Source organism: Diabrotica virgifera, chromosome 8 (genome assembly GCF_917563875.1).
Source record: "Diabrotica virgifera virgifera chromosome 8, PGI_DIABVI_V3a".
NCBI lineage: Eukaryota > Metazoa > Arthropoda > Insecta > Coleoptera > Chrysomelidae > Diabrotica > Diabrotica virgifera.
The window spans coordinates 90,787,209-90,810,489 of NC_065450.1; the positions used below are offsets into that span (position 1 = coordinate 90,787,209).

At 31.7% G+C, this 23,281-nt stretch overlaps 1 protein-coding gene across 3 annotated transcripts in view; it reads right to left on the minus strand.

Annotated features, from left to right (window-relative positions):
- Positions 1–23,281, minus strand: part of LOC126890538 (major facilitator superfamily domain-containing protein 1-like) — a 180,148-nt gene that overhangs the window by 70,815 nt on the left and 86,052 nt on the right. For all 3 annotated transcript variants that reach the window (XM_050659545.1, XM_050659544.1, XM_050659546.1), the window contains exons 4-6: positions 10,418–10,626; positions 7,027–7,237; positions 3,622–3,835 (exon numbers count right to left, since the gene is read on the minus strand). In XM_050659545.1, coding sequence (XP_050515502.1) covers positions 3,622–3,835; positions 7,027–7,237; positions 10,418–10,626 — 634 coding nt within the window. The remainder of the gene's footprint in view (positions 1–3,621; positions 3,836–7,026; positions 7,238–10,417; positions 10,627–23,281) is intronic.

A 23,281-nucleotide genomic window follows, 5' to 3' on the forward strand; every position in this document is an offset into this window, starting at 1 on the left:
AGAACTAATACGAGGAGAAGTCTTGGAAAGAGTGACTCACTAATGTAATAATATGTAGTTTTGCACACTATTAGGAGATAAACGGATATTCTGAATTTCTCGTTTTAACAATCTTTTTTGCCAAACTTAGGGACAAATCTGGAAAATACGGTGAATGGGACAACAGTTGGTAAACCAATTCCACCCATTTGGCCGTGACGGCGACGGAGGTGCTTTGTCATGGTATCACTTCGGCGTCGAATCGGCCCAATAACTGGGCATAGTAGAGCCCTGTAACCGTTTTGTTTTCTCCATGTAGTAGAAGTAGATTCTACCTTGTAAATTTCAGGAACCGGTGGCCATCATTTTTCCGGTCGATAGTACAGTCTTCGCCTTCTTCGGAGCAGGTTCGCCGGGTGAAGTCGACTGTTACTTTTTCCGCTTTCAGGCCACCGGTGCATGGACCTAAGAACTTATCGGACCGCCGTCGTATAACGAATCAGTATCCATCGCCAACTAAGAATGTTAGAAAAGGCTAAAATAATGAAGAAAGACTGTACCGACACCGACACCCACGAAGTAGAATGATAAAATGGGAAACATACGTTTTACATACATAGTCCTGTCGCCAGGGGGGGTACAACGGCCTCCTGTATTCAGATGGACTTACCCAAGTTTTTTTTATGTATTTTGACCCGTAGAACACGAATTTTTTGGGTAACAGTTGATCCGGATGTCGATAAGATTGTTATAAACAAAGAAGTTGAGGAATTACATAACAGCGATTTCTCGAAAAACAAAACATGTTTTTGTATTTTTTGGGCCATTCTAACCAAAAAGTGTTCCTACAAATTTTTTCGTAGGATGCATAGTTTTCGAGATAAACGCGGTGTAACTTTCAAAAAATCGAAAAATTGTAATTTTTGTACCCGAATAACTTTTGATTAAAAAATAAAATAGCAATTCTGCTTACCGCATTTGAAAGTTCAAGTCAAAGTATATCGGTTTTAGTTATTTGCATTGCTAAAAATTTATTATTTCATTGTTAAACAAAAGTATAAACACCTAGTGCTGGAGTGATGTTTTCAATGATTTCTCATTTAAAATCGAACGAGTAGGTAGAGTAGGTACAAGTGCAAGCGAGGCTATTTCTACGTAGCATGCATGTAAACGCATGTATTAGGCACGGGAAACACATAAATTTTTAGCAATGTATATATTCGAAACCGATAGAATTTGTCTTGAACTTTCAAATGCGGTAAGCAGAATTGCTATTTTATTTTTTAATCAAAAGTTATTCGGGTTCAAAAATTGCAATTTTTCGATTTTTTGAAAGTTCAACCGCGTTTATCTCGAAAACTATGCATCCTACGAAAAAACTTGTAGGAACATTTTTTGGTTAGAATGGCCCAAAAAATACAAAAACATGTTTTGTTTTGCGAGAAATCGCTGTTATGTAATTCCTCAACTTCTTTGTTTATAACAATCTTATCGACATCCGGATCAACTGTTACCCAAAAAATTCGTGTTCTACGGGCCAAAATACATAATAAAAACTTGGATAAGTCCATCTGAATACAGGAAGCCCTTGTACCCCCCCCTGGCGACAGGACTAACACTGATACGAACTGAAACTTTTTCCTTGTGGAATGTCAATACAATTTACAATTTTTAATGGTAATAAACTACAAAGTAAAGTGATTTTAAAAACAATACGCATTGAACCCATATAGTCATTTTTAAGGTTAGGTTGCAAAATGGATTTTAAACAGACCAAATGGTGTAAAAAATTAGGATTAAATAAAGTTTCAGAAAAATAATTGAATTATTTGTTAAATAAAGTAGGTAGTTAACTACAGTTTAGAGCAAAAAAATCGGGTCACTCGACGAATTGTACATGTTAGATGTCTCGAATTTCCTAAACCTCTTGCCCGTTTTGACTGATTTTTTTAGTATGATATAGTCTTATTATTTAAGAAAATCGATGTAATAATGCTGTTGCTAGACAGGTAAATGTCCTTTTATACCGAATGTAACAATCATACTGTGTTTTTTCCTTAAAGTTCGGAACACCTTGTGGAATATTCTAACATATATAAAATATTTAAGTTAAAACTCAATTATAGTCGTAGGATTTCTTAACAATTTGTTTTTTGATTCATTCGCTTATGTTCGATAATAAAATATATACTTTTATATTACAAATGAGGTATGCTATTAATTTGGTTTTGATCAATATCATTCCAAATCTCGAGAGCTACTGTTTCTACCTCTTGTAAGGTTCCAGGAGGTGCCCAACGCTGTCGTAGTCTTCTGCCAATTATGTCCCACAAATGTTCGATCTGGACTATGCGAGGGCCAATTCAAAGTCCTAAGATTCACCTGTTGTAAATATTCAGTTACAGTTCGTGAACATGAGGTCTTGCATTATCGTGCATTAGCAAAAAATGGTTACCAATATAAGGAGCCGATAGCATAGTAGCTAAGTCCTTCGCTATGTAAGAGCACTGCTTAACACACTCATCGCGAGTCAAAAAAAATACGGACTTAATTGAAACTTTAAACAATAAGGGCCGGTTGTTCGAACGCTAATCACCATTGATCACTATCAAATACTTAATTACTGTCACAACTGTCAATGTCAACTTTGGTTGGGTTGGCGAAAACATAATTATTGATGACAATTATGAAATTAGTTAATCAATTATGTTAATAATTGTTATGTTAATTGACGAAATAATCTCATAATTATAATTAACTATGTTTTCAGCAACCCAACCAAAGTTGACATTGACAGTTGTGACAGTAATTAAATATTTGATAGTGATCAATGTTGATTATCAAATATTTAATTACTGTCACCAAAACTGTCAATGTCAACTTTGTTTGGGTTGCTGAAAACATAATTAATTACAATTATGAGATTTATTATTAATTATGTTAATAATTATTGTTATATTAATTGATTATAGACTCCACAGACTTTTTAACAACCCAAACAAAGTTGACATTGACAGTAATTAATTATTTGATAATGATCATTGTTGATTAGCGTTCGAACAACCGGCCCTTAATCTACTAATTTTCACAAAAAATCAGACACTTTTTGACTGTTAACATTTTGACATCCATTAAATTGTTAATTTCTCATAGCCTACTTTAAGCTTGTTTATTAAACTAAGCAGAAAATGAGGATTTATTGATGAAAAACATGGCTAGTTGTTAATGTATCTTTTTTATTATACAACATAAGCAATTGAATCAAAAACGAAAATGTTAATAAAGCCTAAGGCTACAATCGACTTTTAATTTCAATATTTTATATATGCTAAAATATTATACAGGGTGTTCCGAACTTTAAGGAAAAAACTCAGTATGATTGTTAAAACCGGTATAAAATGACATTTAGCTGTCTAGCAACAATATTATTACATCGATTTTCTTAAATAATAAGGCTACAACATACGAAAAAATTCACTCAAATCGGACAACAGGTTTAGGAAATTCGAGACATCTAACGTGTATAATTCATCGAGTGACCAGATTTTTTTCTCGCAAGTGTATATGGCAGGTAAAGATTAGTATGTATTCAAATTCTGGTCTAAACCATAAAAATTACAATAATACACAAAAAATACTTACTATAGCAACATAAGGACTAATGTTGGTAAATCCGAGTAGAACGTGTGATAGAGTTGTCCCAGAAACCCCCACCAATATCCAATATATATTCATACCTGATTTATCGACTAGAAAACCTAAAATCGGCGAAGCTACACCGGAGATAATGTACACAATACTGCTTATATCATTTGCTTGTTCCGAAGTATAACCAAACCGATCTTCGAAGAATTGCCTAAAATTGAAATGGTGTGTTAGGTTTTTTACGAGGATTATTTTCAACGAAAAATTTTCGTTTATAAATTCGCAAAGTCTGTTCGTCCGTCCGTTACCGTTCCTGCAATATTCAGAGGCCATCTAGTGATAGATTCCTATGTAGTTTTGTCTTCTGAATCCAAATCTGAAAACGGCATTTCGATATCTATAACGATCTTCGAGATATCCGACCTCAAAATCGCCATTGTGAAGTTACAAGCCTTCTTTAAATATTCATTTTCTTCCGACGGAGAAACGTAAACTCAACTTGTTTTCGTTTGACGCAACTAAGCGTCAATATAAAATTGAAATGTCAAATAAATAACTAACTATGATTTATGTTAATGTACCTAATATCAAGTTACAGTTCACTATTTTCAACGAAAACCTTGTTTATTTTGTATTTATTTATTTTTCAATAAAATAGTTTAAATATTAATTTTCTGGCAAATATTTATATAAATAAATATAAATAATTGTAGAGATTAGATGTATCCGAGATGAAAATAATAAAATACTAATTCACGAAAAGGATGTCAAAAAGAGATGGTGGAGAAAGTATTTTGACACTTTATTAAATGAAGAATTTGACAGACAGCCTGTGGAGTTGGCTAGCAGGTCTATTTAATAGAATTATGGAAGTTGGACAAATGCCAGATGAATGGAGAAGCAGTATATTAGTACCTGTATACAAAAACAAGGGAGACATACAACAATGTAAAACCTGTAGGGCTATAAAACTACTTAGCCACACCATGAAAATATGGGAGAGAGTAATTGATATCCGATAATCAATTTGGCTTTATGCAGGGCAGATCAACAACAGATGCAATTTTCATTCTAAGGCAACTGATGGAAAAATAGAGAAATAAAGAGACCAACGCTCATATGGTATTCATTGATCTTGAGAAAGCATATGACAGAGTTCCTCGAGAGATTCTGTGGTGGGCACTCAATAAGAAAGGAGTCCCTGGTGAATATGTAAAGATTGTGAGAGATATGTATGAGGGAGTAACGACTAGTGTTAGGACGGGTGTGGGAGAGACTGATAAATTTCAGGTTCGGTGCTTAGTCCTTATTTATTCTCATCAGTTTTGGACCAGATAACAGCGAAACTACAGGGTAGCATTCCATGGTGCCTAATGTATGCTGATAATGTAGTGTTAATAGGAAATAGTGAAAGAGACTTGGAACAAAAACTGGAACAGTGGAAACAAGCTCTGGAGGAAAAAGGTTTAAAACTTAGTAGGACAAAAACAGAGTATTTGGAATGTTCATTTAAAGATGAAGTTACTACAAATAAAAAGGTATCTTTGGATGGTGAAATTATTGTGAAAAGCAATAGTTTTAAGTACCTAGGATCGGTATTACAGAGTAATGGAGAAATAGATGGAGATGCATGCAGTAGAATTAGGGCTGGATGGATGAAGTGGAAAGAAGCGAGTGGTGTGTTATGTGACAGAAAAATTCAAATGAAGCTGAAGGGAAAATTCTATAAAGCAGCCATAAGACCGGCTATGATGTACGGATCTGAATCTTGGGCAGTGAAAACAAAAAGAGGAACAATGAATACACGTGGCGAAAATGAGAATGCTTAGATGGATGAGTGGAGTGACAAAAAAGGATAAAATTAGAAATGAGTATATTAGGGGAAGTCTAGGTGTGGCAACAATTTATGCCAAAATGGGAGAACATAGGTTAAGATGGTTTGGTCATGTTCAACGTCGAGACGTTAATCACCCAATACGAAGAATAGCTGAAGTGCAGATTCCTGGAAGGAGTAGGAGAGGAAGACCAAAGAAGATCTGGGGGAGACGATAAGGCAGGACACGTTGGTAAAGGGGACTAACATCGATATGGCCCAAGATAGAATTGTGTGGAGAAATGCAATTAGGGAAGCCGACTCCGCATAGGGATAAGGCAAAGAGAATGATGACATGCGTGAAAACGAACCAATTGTTGTCGGTTTGAAAATATATTTTGTTTGAATGGAGATCTAATCATACTGTTGTAAAAACAACAATTTAAGTTAATTTTATTTGGTTCCGTTTCCATAAATAGTGTATCTTAATCCCTTGACACAAACTGTACCATTTAAAGTGAATTCCGGAATTTTTTTGTAATTTGGCAACAATGTCAACTTGAATCTCTGACGTAGATAATGACGTGCATCGGAATTTATACTGTACCAACTGTATATAAATAAATATATAAATTGGAGACTATGCCCTCGTCGTAAATATTATTGTCGGTATCGTCGTTTTTCTGTATTACATAACATCGTTGATCATGTAGGTACAGATAACAGAATATGAAGATCGGCGATATTACACAACCTCCATAAATCAAATTCCATAATAGGGAACTTGCACATTTTTTTAAATTACATAATAATGTTCAGTTTTAATTAAAAATGAGATTTCCAAAATTTCACGCTTCAAAAACTCATAATAACTAGAAATACAAATTTAAGATCTTCTGCGATTTAAAATAGTTCAGACGACCCGTGACGTCACATAGTTTTACTATACTATGTTTATGGTTATATTTAGGTATATTCTTCTTCTCCTTCTTTAGTTTATTGGCCTCCACCTACTTGGGTATTTGGCCAGCTCATAGTCGCGGAATAAGAGACAAATATTTATATTCTAACGACATTTATCGTATGTCATTGTAATAATATATACCAGTTTGTTGAGATTGGAGTTTTATACAGTTTTTGAAGGAAAGGAAAGAAGGTTTACTATGGAAAATAAAACCATTTTAATTAATAAATAAAAGTACAAGTTTTCTGTGAATAGTTCAAACGATCAAAAACACTTGTGACGTCACATAACTGTATTTTCAACTGACGTTTATAAATACAATTTTGTTTACTTTGTTGGTGCAAAATGTAAACGTTAACCTTATGACGTCACGACGCGTTTTGGGCTAGTTGCTTTAATTTGAATTTAGAATCGTCTTTAGGGGCCAAACGGAACACAAAAACAACTTTTTTATCTTTGATACATGTTTTAAATTATGTTCTGTTGTGATTTATAACATTTTTTTCGAATTTAAAATTTTATGCAAGTTCCCCATTATCCTGTATGACGTTTACGAAACAATTCAAGTATTCCATATGTTTGACTCTACTTGAATATAAAAAATAATAAATATTTCATTACTTACTTTGCTATCGATATGAATGGAAAGATGGCGCAGTAAAACGTTACGCAGATGACGCAAACAAGCCAAAAAGCCAGCGAGAAGTCCTTGACGTCTGTCAATTTTACGGTTTCTCCAGATGGATTATTGTTTCGGCCCAAAATGGTTTCGGAACGTTTGTCGAAAATTGCCATCACAATAGCACAGATCATTGATACGATACAAGTACAGGCAGCTAAAAAGATTCAGTTTTATTCGTAACGTATGAAATATACAGCAGACATCGTAGATATTTACCTATGTTAGTATGTTAGATCTTTACCCGTTAGTTCCCAATGTTGCGTAAACGCAACATTTACATTTTTAATTGTAATTTTTTTTAAAATGTATCAATACTTGAATAACATTTTTATAGCTACATTTTATTTAAAGCAGAACTTAAAAAATTGGTCATTTTTGATGTCTCGTATTTCCTAAACCTGTTGGCCGATTTAAGTGATTTTTTTAATATGTTATAGCCTGATTCTTTAAGAATACCGATGTAATAATATTGTTGCTAAACAGGTAAATTTTCATTGTATACCGGGTGTACGAATCAAACTGTGGTTTTTTCTTAAAGTTCGCATCACGCTGTGGAATATTCTAGCATTTATAAAATACTTAAATTAAAACCCAACTCTAGCCTCAAGTTTTCTTAACATTCTGTTTTTTGATTCATTCGTTTATGTTGAATAATAAAAAAGTTAGGTACTTTAACAACTAGACATGTTCTTCATTAATACACGGTGTTTCTAAATAAATAACGACAAACGTTAAGGGGTAATTCTGCATAACAAAATAATGACAGTTTGTTTTATAAACGTATGTTTGCAAATGTTTCATTTCCGAGATACGGGATGTTGAATTTTTTCTTACAAACTGACAATTTATTTATTGCTCTAAAACCAGTTGATATGCAAATAAAATTTGGTAGGTTTTAAGACACAGTTATTGCGGATTTTTTGACAAAAAAACTAAGAATTTTATATTCACCATTGGCGTGCATACGGATGTAAACATTTTAGATACATCCCGTATGCACGCCAATGGTGGATATAAAATTATTAATTTTATGTCAAAAAATCCGCAATAACTATCTCTTAAAATCTACCAAATTTCATTCGCCTATCTCAACTGGTTTTAGAGCAATAAATAAATCGTCAGTTTGTAAGAAAAAAATTAACATCCCGTATCTCGGAAACGAAACATTTGCAAACATACGTTTACAAAGCAAACTGTCATTATTTTTTCATGCAGAATTACCCCTTAAAGTTTGACGCACTTATTTAGAAACACCGTGTATTGATGAAGAACATGTCTAGTTGTTAAAGTACCTAACTTTTTTATTATCCAACATAAACGAATGAATAAAAAATCATATTGTTAAGAAAACCTGAGGCTATAGTTGGGTTTTATTTTCAGTATTTTATAAATGCTAGAATATTCCACAGAGTGTGGTGAGTGGTGAACTTTGAGAAAAAAACACAGTTTGATTCGTACACCCGGTATACAATGAAAATTTACCTGTTTAGCAACAATATTATTACATCGGCATTAGGGTTTTTCATTCACAGTCATTTGTTTCTAGCTTCTGTCATGTGTCACATAATATTAATATATCTACGTCGTACGTTATTGGTATATACCGATGATACAAACCAAAGACGGATGACGTAGATATATTAATATTATGTGACACATGACAGTAGCTCGAAACAAATGACAATCGCTGAAAAGCCCTATTGTTAAAGAATCAGGCTATAACATACTAAAAGAATCACTTAAATCGGCCATCAGGTTTAAGAAATACGAGACATCAAAAATGACCAAACTTTTAAGTGGGCCGATTTCTATGCACGTAAGTTTAGTTTGAAATAATTAAAACGGTATACTCGTATTTAAATTTAAAAATATTTAAAAAATCGAAATAGTAATTTACGTAACAAGTTCCGAAAGTGATATTTTACGAGACGAGTAGGAAGTTTCCAGGGCGAGCCGTAGGCGAGTCCTGGAATCCTGCGAGTCTCGTAAAAACACTTTTGGATCGTGTTACGTACAATATTCTTTCTGCAGCCGTTTTGTAAGAATATATGGATAAACTTTACTTATGAACGTTTATTAAACACTTTAAAGTTACTCTCGTGAATTCAACATTAGAAAAATCTACTTATGAATATTAATAACACAATTATAACAAAGATAAAGATAAAGGCAGGCTTTGTTTTAATTTGATTCAGAGTTTTACCACCATCTCCATATAGCTATTTCAGCATCTATGCATCCTCAGTGAAGCTATGCAGTCACAACTCTGAAACAAAAATTAACAATCCTGCCTATTTAAGGGAAAACATCGCGATGCAATGTGTCCACCTTTTGAGACGCAAAAAAGCGACATCTCTCGTAATACGAGGAAGACGAAAAGCCCCAGATACAAAGTTTACTACTCTTATACAATTAGAATAATTGAAATAAAAATATAATAAACAATATTTTAAATCCAAGACTTTTCGTTAAGAAACTGCTTTCTGGCTGCATCCTGTATCTCCGGCATTTACAATATATAAGCACAAGAGACGATGAATATAGGAGAAAACAAATAAAGGACACTTTGGCCACGTATTTACCTTCTCTTCGTCTAGGAAAAGGACCGAAAGACAGTTTCAAATACTCAAATCTGAGTAAAGATGAAAAAGATAAAAGCAGGTTTTATCTTAATTTGATTCAGAGTTGGACCACCATCTCCATATAGCTATTTCAGCATCTATGCATCCTCAGTGAAGCTATGCAGTCACAACTCTGAAACAAAAATCAGCAATGCTGCCTATTTAAGGGAAAAGTGGCTCTTTTAGCACGGCCGTAGAAAAATTATTTTTTTTATATTTTTGTCGATGTAATTTCTATATCTTTAAACGTAAAATTTATTTCTGAAATTATCAATTTATATTGATCTACCAGTAGAGAGGATCATATGTATCGTGTTTCAAAAATATTTTTTGGTTTTTGCATACTTAATCGGTTTAAATAATGTTGCGGTTACTTGCGTAATGTTGCGTTAATGTTGTGATTTTCTATAAAAAAGAGCCGCTGAGTCAACTGACTATCTTAGCGCCGACGGATATCTGTGTGATGACAACCGAAAGAAGGTGATGCAAAATTGTAGTCTGTTTGCAAATGAAATAATATAATATAAATGGAATAAATTTTACGTTAAAAAATCATAGAAAATAATTATTCAGTAACGAATTAATATTTATATTTCGTTATATTTATAACTATTTCGTTATATTTCGGTCTATTAATATTTCGTTTGTCTTTTCAAACGTAGCATACAGACTTTTTATATAATTCATAAATTTCGTATTAAAATATCACTTACCGATATACAGCACAAGTCCTATAATGTAGTGTCCGTCTGAAGTTATTTTGGAAACAGCTGAGTACAAGCTTTCCATCACCAAGAAGTTCACTGTACTGCCAACCCTAGCAAAACTGAGCTGAAGTCCGAAAACCATGTTCAGTTCTTTTCCTTTGAACCACAGCACGGCGTAATTATTTTGAGCAACTGTCAAGGACTCTGCTCCGATTCTGTAATACGTGGGAAGGATGTTTAAATAAATATTTCCTTTATTCAGAAATCAGTGTCCAATATCATGGAAAATTATTTATGTATATGTTACGGTAAGAATAGATAATCTGGTAATTGTACACAATTACCGGTAATTGCATACAATTACCAGGGTCGACGGTAAATGTAGGAAATATTCTTTAAAAGCCCTTTTATTTCCCACTTTTACCGATAATTGTATACATTTACCAGAGGATCTTGGTAAAAGTAAGAAATTCAAATTATAACGATCGACACGCAAACGCAATGCCTTTGTTTACCTCGTGCGTAATCTGCAGTCTTCAGTCTGCGGTGTTGATTGAGACGTCAAAAGTGTTTCTATCCTGATTTGGCATGTGCTTCGTGTTTTTTAATTAGAAATAATGTTACCTGCTATCTTGAAGTGTTTTCTTTACCGACATAACGTTTTGTGTTAACCTACCTACATACTACATACAGAAATGTACAGGGTTATTCACTATATTTTGACCCCCCTGTAAACTGCTTTATTTACAGAATTAGAAAAAAATGTTAAATACAAAAGTTATTCGATTTTTAAAATATGATTTTTTGACATATATAACATACTAGTGACGTCATCCATCTGGGCGTGATGACGTAATCGACTATTTTTTTAAATGAGAATAGGGGTCGTGTGCTAGCTCATTTGAAAGGTAATTAAATTCTTTATTCAGTAATATAAACTTTAAGATAATTATTTATACAGGGAGCCAAAAAAAATTTTTCTTTAATTAAATAAATTGACACAAAAAGAAGAATGTATGTAATTTATTTAATTTAAAATACATTCTACTGCTGTCAGAAAACAGAAATACATGTTTATTCAACAAATAAACATTACTTTTCACTTAAATTCAATGTTCAAACTGCCGAGAGGCAGATGGGTGGCAGCTTGAACATTGAATTTAAGTGAAAAGTAATGTTTATCTGTTTAATATACATTTATTTCTGTTTTCTGACAACAGTAGAATGTATTTTGAATTAAATAAATTACATACATTCTTCTTTTGTGTCAATTAATTTAATTAAAAATTTTTTTTGGACACCCTGTATAAGTAATCATGTTAATGTTTATATTACTGAATAGGGAATTGAATAACCTTTCAAATGAGCTAGCACTCGACCCCTATTCCAATTAAAAAAAATAGGCGATTACGTCATCACGCCCAAATTGATGACGTCACTAGTACGATATATATGTCAAAAAATCATAATTTAAAAATCGAATAACTTTTGTATTTAACATTTTTTTCTAATTCTGTAAATAAAGCAGTTTACAGGGGGTCAAAATATAGTGAATAACCCTTACATTATTCTAGAACTCACTATTTTTTATCTAACAATGGAAGAGCGTTTTAATGTAAAAGTGATGAATAGTAAAAAGCACAATACGGTTTTGCTTACAAAACGGGAAGTATCAAAGTTTAATAACCAATGTGCATATGTAAGTAAATCTAAAACTAGTGGTAAAATACCGGATGCCTACAAGCGGTTGAAAAAGTATGATATCATGAAGGTTGGGGAAATTGAAAAACTAATTTATCCCTTAAGTAAAGATGAACAGAATGACTCTTTACAGAACGAATTCTTTAAGTTGATTGGGGAAGTACATCAATCTATTGGGCATCGAGATAATTTTGAAAGAATTACAAGAATATAACTGTAGAAATCATAACGATCTACATACATATTTGGATCTGTGTGAAACTTGCCAGAAGAGATAAAAAAAACCGTATTGTGTGGTTGGCAGAGAGCCAGTTGTATTTAATCACCATTCCAGTCGGTTTTTAATTATTCTTTCGAAAATCTTGAGTATACATGGCATAAGTGCAATAGGTCTATATGAATCGCATAGGTGGGGGTTTTTGTTTGGTTTATGTATGGGTATTACAATAGTCTTTTTCCATTCTTCTATACATTCCCCATTAATCCAGATGTCATTTAGGATTTTGATTAGGAACATCTTGGCATTGTTTGGTAGTTGGAATATGATAGGATATCATCATAACCAGGTAATGTATTCTTTCTATTTTTTGTGTTGTAGTTTAATTCTGGCAGACTGATAGGTTCACAGAAAATTTTATGATTGGTATTATTTTGTTCTTGTTTTGTAAAAATGTGTGATGTATCATTCAAGGCATTAGCTGGCGAAATTTTATCTAGAAATTGTTCTTGCCATTCATAATTCCCCGATGTATTAACTTCCCCAGATCTTCTATTCATTTTTCTGGCCTGTGTCCATATATTTGTCAATGGTATATTTTTATTTAAGTTTTCACACCAGTGCTGCCAATATAATTTGGCTTTATATTTTAAAAACTTCTTGGTTTTTGAATTTTCTTTTTTACATTTCATATAGTTTTCCATGGTGCTTTGTTGTTTATATGTTTTGAGCATTTGTTTTCTTTTTTTATTAGCATCTTCGCAGCTTTGATCCCACCATGGTGGAAGAGAGGTTTTTTGCTCATTTTAAAAGGTTGGTAGATGGGTATGGAGGCATTGGCTGCCTTATTTATCCCTTCAACTAATAAGTTGTACTTATGTTCTACGTTGTTGTTATTTTTAATGTGTTGTGAGAAATATGTATCCGCAATTTCTTGATATAAGCTCCAATCTGCTTTATTTAGGTTCCATTTTGTTTTAGGTTGTATTATGATGTCTTTACTTTCCATTCCTTTTTAATTTCTATAATAATTGGAAAATGATCTGAGCCCAGTACACCAGGAAAACTTTTCCATGCACAATTAATTGCTATATCTGGAGTTGCAAAAGTTAAATCCACGACTGAATTCTTCCCATTATTTGTGAACCTTGTATTTAAAAGTACTAGTTCTGTGTTGTCTGAAGCGGTTATTATTTGCGTGCCTTTGCTGTTATTTTTGTAAGATCCCCGTGTTTGATGATGCGCATTGAAATCTCCTCCAAAAATGCTATTAGACTTGGTACAGTTAAGAATTGCCTCCCAGTCTGCAACTGTTGTTCGTATATCTGGTGGGCAATATATCGAGAAACATGTTAGTGTTATTTCACTGTTGTCCAATATCTGTATTCCACACATCAAAATATTGTTATTAAAATTTTTTGTAATTGAAATTTCTTCAAAACGAAATACATTTTTGACAAGAATTGCCACACCAGCATAACTATCATGGCGATCTTTACGTATAATTTTATAGCCTTTGAAATTATATTGTTTATTTGGCTTAAACCATGTCTCTGAAATTAAGGCAATATTAATGATATTTTCATTTAAACATTTAACTAAACTCAATTTATTAGCTACAGCCGATTGCGCATTCCATTGTAAAATCTTTATCTTATTTTTTATTTTATTAGCCACTATTTAAATTTATTATATTTAATAATTTTATCATATATGTATGCTCTATCTAATCTTTCTAAATCGTTAAAAGAATCAAACTCTTTGAGTACACTTTTTAAAAAATTGAAAAACATATTAATAAATTCGTCTGTGTTAGGATCAGGATCAGAACTGTGTAAAACATTTGGTGGCAGAGGGTTTTTTGGACCAAACTGAAAAGGGAACATTTCTTCAGCTAAAGGAGATTGGGCTTTCCGCTTTTTATATTGAGAAGAAGTTTCAGGTTGACTTGGTATTACTTTTTGTGTTTGTTGTTGGATACTGAATGTGGATGGTTTGGAAATATTATGTCTGACATTATTTATCACTTTCATTATTTATCGTACCTAATGCATCAAACCTATTCGTTGTAGTAACAGCAGATGTATAAGATCTTTTAAGACTGTCCTTTGCTTCCAAAAAAGTTAAATTGTTTTCTGCCATGTGTCTTTTAATTTCGTTTTGTTCTTTAAATTTTGGACACTGTTTGGATATGGATTTGTGCTCAAAGTTTTTACAGTGTATACAATAACTGTCTTGCGGGTCTCTGCAGTTATGATCATCGTTTTTCTCTTGTGAGCAGTTAATACATCTCGTTTTTGTACTGTTGCAATTACGAAAAATATGTCCATGATGCAAGCACCGGAAGCATTGGACAACTCTATGCACATACGGTTCTACGGAACAGGCCACGCTGTTTATATATACATATCTAGGTAAACATGCTTTTTCTCCGTTTATATCAACTTTCCTTTTGAGTCGAGTGACTTGTGTTACTGATATATTGGATATTATATTTTCGAAAAGATATTCATCACTGAAAGCAGTATCTACGTTTCTTATAATTGCTTTTCTTTGTAACAAGTTATTTGGAATGTATGCTTTTAGTTATCCCTCTTTTAAATTCTCATTCTTAACTAGATAATTTGCACCTTTGGGGCTTTTAAGTTGTACTCTTACCCTATCTTACCCTGCCAGAAGAGATAAGTTCCCAAAAAAGGTTTAGTAGTGAAAATTAAGAGTGCCAGATGTTGACAGGGCACAAAGTGATTTTAGAAGAGTGTTCAAAATGAATTATACGAATTGGGTACTAGAGAAGGGCGACTACCACAGTTGTATAGCAGAAATCAATTTACCATCTGCAAAGAATTATTCGTTTCTCTAGACATGGTTCCAAAACTAAACATTTCATTGCGCGAGTATGTTAGACAAACGTCTTAGTCAGATGGTCAAGGCTATCAGCGATGAGCTTGCAAAAGTAAATGTAAAACAGATAAGTGCCAATGTAAAAAATGGAAAGTTGTGTAATTCCAATTGTGCTGAGAGTTTGCCACGTCACAACAAATAGTAAGTAAAGTATGAATTCAGGCAAAAAAATTCAATTCAGGTTAAACAAAATGTCTCTTTTTTTATATTCAGTTCAATAAAAATCACACTTCTGAAATAGCTGTTCAAATTTATTGTTTTTATTTTTTCATCATTTTATATCTACTTTTACCACAGGTCCTTGATAGTAACCAAATCAAAAATAACCAATTATCTACTCTTACTCTGAACATAATAATGTTCAGTTTTGTTTAAAAATTAAATTTCCAAAATTTCACGCTTCAAAAACACGTAATTACTTAGAAATACATATTTAAAGTCTTCTGCGGTATAAAATAGTTCAAACGACCCGTGACGTCACATAGTTTTACATTAGTTATTATTATGGTTATATTTCGCTGTGTCTAGGTACACGCTAACGTGTACGCAAATAAAAAAGTTAGGTACACGCGAATTAAACTCCATCAAGCCGGTGACGTCATTATTTAGCGTGCGCAGTGACTGTATATTTTGGTACATGCTATTTTGATATGTTTAGTGTTTGTTTGATAGAAAAATATTTGTTAAGGGAAGGGAAGCAGAACCATTCAGATGTTTCAAACTTAATTGTAATAAATCAATGTATATAAAAGTATATATTTAGGTTAGCCAAATAAATATATGTATTTAGTTGACATTACATGTAAAAATAATATTGTTAAAATGATTTTTATACGTAAGTTAATTATTATAATCAACTATTCTAAATGGGAAATAAGCCACAATTTAACTAAAAAAAAAAATGATTTTATTAACGTTTCGACGTCCAAATCGGATGTCATTGTCAAAATACAAAAATTTGTCAGATTAAATAAATTATTAGAAAAAATTTCTTACTAAGCAACAACATTTTTGTTTAATTTAATAATATTTCGTATTTTGACAACGACGTCCGATTTAGACGTCGAAACGTTAATAAAATCATTTTTTAGTTAAATTGTGGCTTCAGAACAAGTTAATTATTATTGTGAAAGCTTTAGGTCTTCCTTTTATTTTAATTTTGGACGGTAATACTATTTCACTTATAACTAAAAAAATATATATTAATTTACAGTCTCTTAAATTTTTCATACTGTTTTAAAATGTTGTTAAACTCATTAAAACAACTCAATAATTGTCCACACTGCATAGTTAATTCAAAAACAAACACTAAACAAATAAAAAATAAGAAATCTCTATATGTACTAATCAATATTAAAATTAAAGTGTAAACACAACGCGATTAAACAAATTCCAACACTCTGACACTCTAACTTTTTTATTTTCGTACACGTTAGCGTGTACCTAGACACAGCGTTATATTTAGGTATATTCTTCTTCTCCTTCTTTAGTTTATTGGCCTTCACCTACTTGGGTATTTGGCCAGCTCGTCGTCGGGGAATAAAGGAAAAATATTTAACTTCTAATGACATTTGTCGTATGTCGTTGTAATAATATATACCAGTTTGTTGAGATTGGAGTTTGATACAGTTTTTGAAGGAAAGGAAAGAAGGTTTACTATTGAAAATAAAACCATTTTGTAAAAGTACAAATTTTCTATGAATAGTTTAAACGATCAAAAACACTTTTAACGTCACATAACTATATTTTTTAATGACGTTTATAATGTCTAATTTAAAATTATATATACAATTGGTGGCTGGTATAAGTTGAATTTTTAGTCGTCTTTAGGGGCCAAACGAAAGGCAAACAAAAGTTTTTTATCTTTGATGCAGGTTCTAAATTATGTTCTGTTGTGATTTATAATTTTTTTTTCGAATTTAAAATTTTATGCAAGTTTCCTATTGGGAATAAACCTTAAAAACCTGTGTATTTGATTGTTAATTCCCTTAAAAATAAAGAATAGCAACAATACAGAAAACCAACCAAAAATCAAAGTTTTCTGAGTCGTTATATAGTTCTGATAGAACTGATAGTTCTATCAGGCAATTAAAAAGCTAAATTATCTACGAAAAATCTCAAGGCCGAAAAGACGGACTGAATCTAAGACGTCAACCCAGGTACCGAATCAAGGATCATGACTTATGGATTAGTACAATTGTACAGAAATATCTACAACCGCGAAGGTCACTCCGGTAGCAAATCAATGAGAGGGAAGTTTTGTTTAACGTGTTGGTGTAAATAGTATACAGTCGGAAAAATGAAAGACTACCCATGAACGAACATATAAAACACGCTGTATTTTCCTGTCACCGTGTCACAAAGAAAATTGCCCAGTGCAAGTACATGTAACAATAATTATTACATGTACTTGCGCTGGCCAATTTTTTGTGTGACACGGTGACAGGAAATTACAGCGTGTTTTATATGTTCGTTCATGGGTATTCTTTCATTTTTCCTACTGTACATAAATTTAAAACGCATTGTGCACGAAATCAGAATCACGAAATCATGGTATTGCGACATTGCCAGATAAAATCGTCGAATAGTTGTTCATTTAGAATGCATTTAATATTTTTTTAATAATTATGAATATTTCAAGTGCCGTGAAAAATATGACACTAAGTGCATAATCCAGCGAAATTATATTTTAAAATTTACGCAGTAAGAAGCACAAGGAAATTTTATTGTGAAAAAGGTAACAAATAAAAAACCGAAAAACCTTTGAAACCCAATTGATCTGGCAACGTCGTGTAAGCAAAGTTTTCGATCGGTCTGACCTTGGTGATTTTGGATATTTCTATCGACTTGTACTTAGGATACAAGGATTATTAGGGGAAAGCCCGGGGGTAGTAGTGGTAAACTTTTTTGCATCTTCTATGGGGTCCCAAAGGTGACAATTTGAGCAAAATCAGCTTGTTCGTAGGATTTTTAGAGGTTCAGTGGCATTTTTGTCGTTGACTATTGAACTACATACATAAGTGGTATGCAGATAAAATCAATGATGAGAAAGAAGTGTATGGTAATATTCGTCCAAAATATCAAAAATGTCTTAATGTTGTTCTGAAGCTATTTCCTTGTGACATTTTTATGATTACCTAACTATTTAGATGGGAAATAAGCCACAATTAAATTGAAAAAATAATTTTATTAACGTTTCGAAGCCCAAATCGGGTTTCGTTGTTAAAATACAAAATACTATTAAAATAAACAAAAATGTGGCTAAGTAAAAAAATTATTCTAATAATTTATTTAATCTGACTCATTTATATTGGCAATTCAGACGTATATTATACATTTTAAAGTAGAAGACTTTAAAATGATATCGCCAATATTTATGAGTTGCGTTCCTGGGACGACTTTACTAAAAGATAGTTCATTCGATTACATGAAATCAAGAATCAAAATCAAGAATACCCGTCACAAAAAAATTATAGCATGTGATCTGTCTTTAAAAAGACAATCAAATGCAACGATGATAGTAAAATTCTTATAAAATAATTATAAAATTATAAAATTTATAAAATTATAAAATTTATAAAATTATAAAAAAAAAATAAAAAAAATGTTTTTTACATTTTCTCCGTAAAACTAATATTTTTCGAGTTATTCGTGGTTGAAAGTAACAGTTGTTCGACAGAAAAATCGACTTTTTTAGAGGGTTTTTTAAAAATAACTCGAAAAATATGCATTTAATAAAAAAAAAAACCGTAGATATCAAAGTTGTATCTTTTACTAACACAAACGAAACTGTTTTTCTATAATATTTTTACGACCGAGATACGGCATGTTAAAGGTTAGCTTTTTTCGTCAAATGCATGATTTGAAATAATCAAAGCCAAATAACGGGAAAACTTTGCATTTTTCCAGGAAAACTTACATGATGTTTTTTCAAGCATCCAATAACATTTTCAAAAAAAATAATAAAAAGTTTCTAGCATCAAAAATTGAGCAACTTATGATCAAAAAAAAGTCGGTACCTATTTTTCTCTACGAAAAAAAAAACAGTGAAAACAACCCCCTAACTACCCTTTTGACTAAAGATTCGTCTTCGCCTTTCTGTAATTCCTTTTATATTTATATTATCAATACACCCAAGAAGTTTGACCTATTTTAAAGACCTAATTTTACAAAAATTGGAGTTTAAAGAAAAATTGATTTTTTGCAATTTTGAATTTTTTATGATTTTCTTCAAAATATCTCCGAAAATACTGGAGATACGAAAAAAATGATAGACTACTAGATTGTAGCTTTTTTAATAGCTAAAATTTTCTTTTGCATAGATTTTCATTACAGTGAACATTTAGCGAGATATAGCTGTTTAAAACATCTACATATTTACGAGCAAACATCCCCTTATTCGAGCCCTTTAAACCCACCTCAATTAAAAATTAAGGGATTTTACGGAATTTAATTTACAGTCTGATTACTCTTCAAAAATCCTACAAAACTGTTATTTTTTTTTATTTATTAAACACTAATAAGATGCTTAAGGACATTACAATCTGATCAAATAATGTGATCAATGAGCAACTTATTTCTAACCTAAATTACTACTAAAAAACTTAAGACTAAGGACAAACTCGATAGTACCCCCTAGGTTCTGTTAATATATTGCACAAATTGTAACTTGTATTGTAACAAAACTGTTATTGAAAAAACTTTTTATCGCCAAAAATGAAGGAGCTATATTTATAAAACTAATTTTGTTTTTCGAAAAATTTGAATAGTCCCCTTATAGAGAGAGCATTTTCAATGCACCTATATAATACCACAGAGCCGGTTCGTATACTGGATGACTAAAAAACTATTTGTATGTGTATTTTTATATATTTGTAAATTCGTATTTTTGTGTAAATAAATGTTTTTGTAATTCTTTAATTCTACTTTTTTTCTGTATAGATCTATTAAATTGTCTACTTATAAAAATTGCAATGTTATTAAGGGCATAAAACAATCATTTTTTAACCAGTCAAAACCAAATTTTACCTATGTTAAAGTTTACAATGTTTTTATATAATTTTTCACAATAAGGGTAGTTTACACCCCTAAAAATAATCAACGACCTTGAGCATGATATAGAACATGAAGTACAGGGTAAGATGATCCTAACCCCAAATTTTTATGTAAATTGATGCAAGCCGAAATTATTCTTTTAGGATAAGTAAACTTTTCATATATAGCTCCCACAAGGGTTGTTTTAAGGGTTGAAATATTGTGATATTATATTTTAAGGCACAAAACAATCATTATGTAACTACATAATAAGAAGCCAATGTTGACAATATTAAAGTTTAAAATGTTATTTTATAATTTTTTACAATTAGGGGTAGTTTTCACCCTTAAAAAACCAAGAACGTACAACGGCTCAATATAGAAAATGAACTAGAGGGTGAAATGAGCCTAATCCCAAATTGTTGTACAAATCGATGCTGGACGAAAAAATAGCGAGGTTTTGCCATTTTTCCAGCTTCATCTCCTCGACTAAGTGGCGCATACAATATTCCAGCTACAAAAGAGCTGATATGAATATTACGTGGCGCAAAAATGTATTTTCATTTTGATGGAACATAAAATTCTAGTTATATTTTGAAAGTTTTTCCATAATAATTTGCTAAATTTAAAGTAAAACGCGCCACAAAAGAGTAACTTTGATACATTTTGCAGTTTGAAGCTCTTTTGTGGCGCGTTTTACTTCAAATTTAGCAGATATTATGTAAAAATCTTCCAAATAAAACTACAATTCCATTTTCCATCAAATGAAAATACATTTTCGCGTCACGTAATATTCATATCAGCTCTTTTGTAGTAGGAATATTGTATGCGCCACTCATTTTTACGCCGTTTTGCGGTTTTTTATTCTTGTAACAGGAGTTTTTAAAAATTTTTTATAAATTAAACGAATGAGCTTAAATGTAATGTTTCTCGATTACAAGTTAAGCGTTACAAATGGTCTTTTTTCGCATTATTTCCCAAATGATCTAGTGGTTACGACACTAAACTTGTAATAGCACAATCCGAGTTCATATCTCAACCATCCTAATACTTTTTTTTCGCACTGTGTCTAGGTGCACGCTAACTTGTACGCAAATCAAAAAGTTAGATACACGCCGCTGTGTCTAGGTGCACGCTAACTTGTACGCAAATCAAAAAGTTAGATATACGCCGCTGTGTCTAGGTGCACGCTAACTTGTACGCAAATCAAAAAGTTAGATACACGCAAGTCATAGCGTGCGCTGTGACTGTATGTTTGGTACACCCTAACTTGTGCCGCTTGTATGCTGTGCTAGGTACAGTGAGTGTCAGACCTAACGAAGTGAAATTCGTTTTAGGTACAAGAAGTAACGAAAATAGTAAAGAGGAAATTTTTCCAGAAAATTCGCAAAAAATCAAAAGTGGGCGTGGAGAATCAGTTTTAACTATGGAAAGCAACATTTCCAAATTTATGTAACATTTTTTTTAAATATTGAGTTTTCTAGTGAATGAAGGTGGTATGTAACTTCACTATCATGTATGTAAAATACGATTCTTGAATGGAAAAAGGAGGTATGAAACATTTTTTGTCTTATTCAGGTTTAAATTGTTTATAACTCGAAAACTATTAACTTTAGAGAAAAATTACAAAAGACCCTTTTTGTTTCCAATGATCAAAAGAACTTAAAATAATGTACCCGGGTTGAAAAAATTGATTTTTTAAATTTGTTTAAAATTTTTTGTAAATAAATGTAGCTAAATAACTCCGAAATTATGGCATTTAGGTACAGGGAATATAACACAAAAAATAATTTCTTAAGGAATTCAAAATGTAAAAATATACAGGGTGTTCCATTTGAAATAAGAAAGTGCATTAGATTTTCAGAAAAACGGAAGATCTGACAACAATGTAACTGCCACTATAATATCGGCCGCATTAGAAAACCCTTTGTCACCAAAATCTATAAAAAATCATGCAAGCCGTTCCGAGATAATTAAGGCTTTCCATACATAAAACTCACTCTGTATAATATACTCCATTTAATAATATAAGGCAAGGTAGACGGAAGACAAAAGGCCAGGTCGAGGAAGACCGTCATGGCTTAGACACCTGTGAGAATGGTTTAACAGATCCTCTGCATCCCTTTACCGAGCTGCCATCAACAAAATTCCTATAGCCAATTTGATAGCCAACGTTCAATAGTCGAGCACGGCACATGAAGAAGAAGATTATTTTGTGTTCAATTACATAAATTTCTGTAAAACGAAATATAGAGTATTGTTTCGTGCAACATACCCCCTTCATCCATTCAGATAAAGGATAGTTATACAAACTAAAATTAATGGAAATAGGCGGTATGTACAGTTTTTATTTATTAAAAAAAATACTAAAAATAAAAAAAAATAATCAGTAGTAATTGCACAAGAGCTCTGAAATTCTATATTAATTTCAGAGGTCGAGTGCAATTTGTTGCGATTATTTCATGAATAAAACTGTTCAAAACCAAAATTTTATTGTAATTTATTTATGTAAGTACCATTAAACACACAGTTTTTATAAATATTTGACGATTGAAAGTCATCACTTTTATAATTTTTAAAACATTAATTGTCATTAATGTCACTGAATGTATTTTTTCGTAGAAACGAAGGGCATCTGACGTAATATACTTAACGACGGGAGATTATCAAAAATTATCAAAGGTAATACCACGAGTCCTCTAAATTTTATCGATAAATTTTTTTGTTTTCACGAAAACTTCTTTATTTGGTAAAATTACGAAAACAACCGAATGATAAAATCACGAGTCCGAAGGACGAGTGATTTTATCCATTTCGGTTTGTTTGAGTGATTTTACCCTAAATAAAGAAGTTTAAGTATGAAAACGAAAAAATTTATCAAGCAAAATTTAGAGGACGAGTGGTATTTGAAAAGATTATTTTGTGAACCAATATGTATTATTAGTAAATACAGGCATCTGTGAAATATTTTTAAGACAACTAGGATAAATGTCTCAAGTAGGTTATAGATAAAT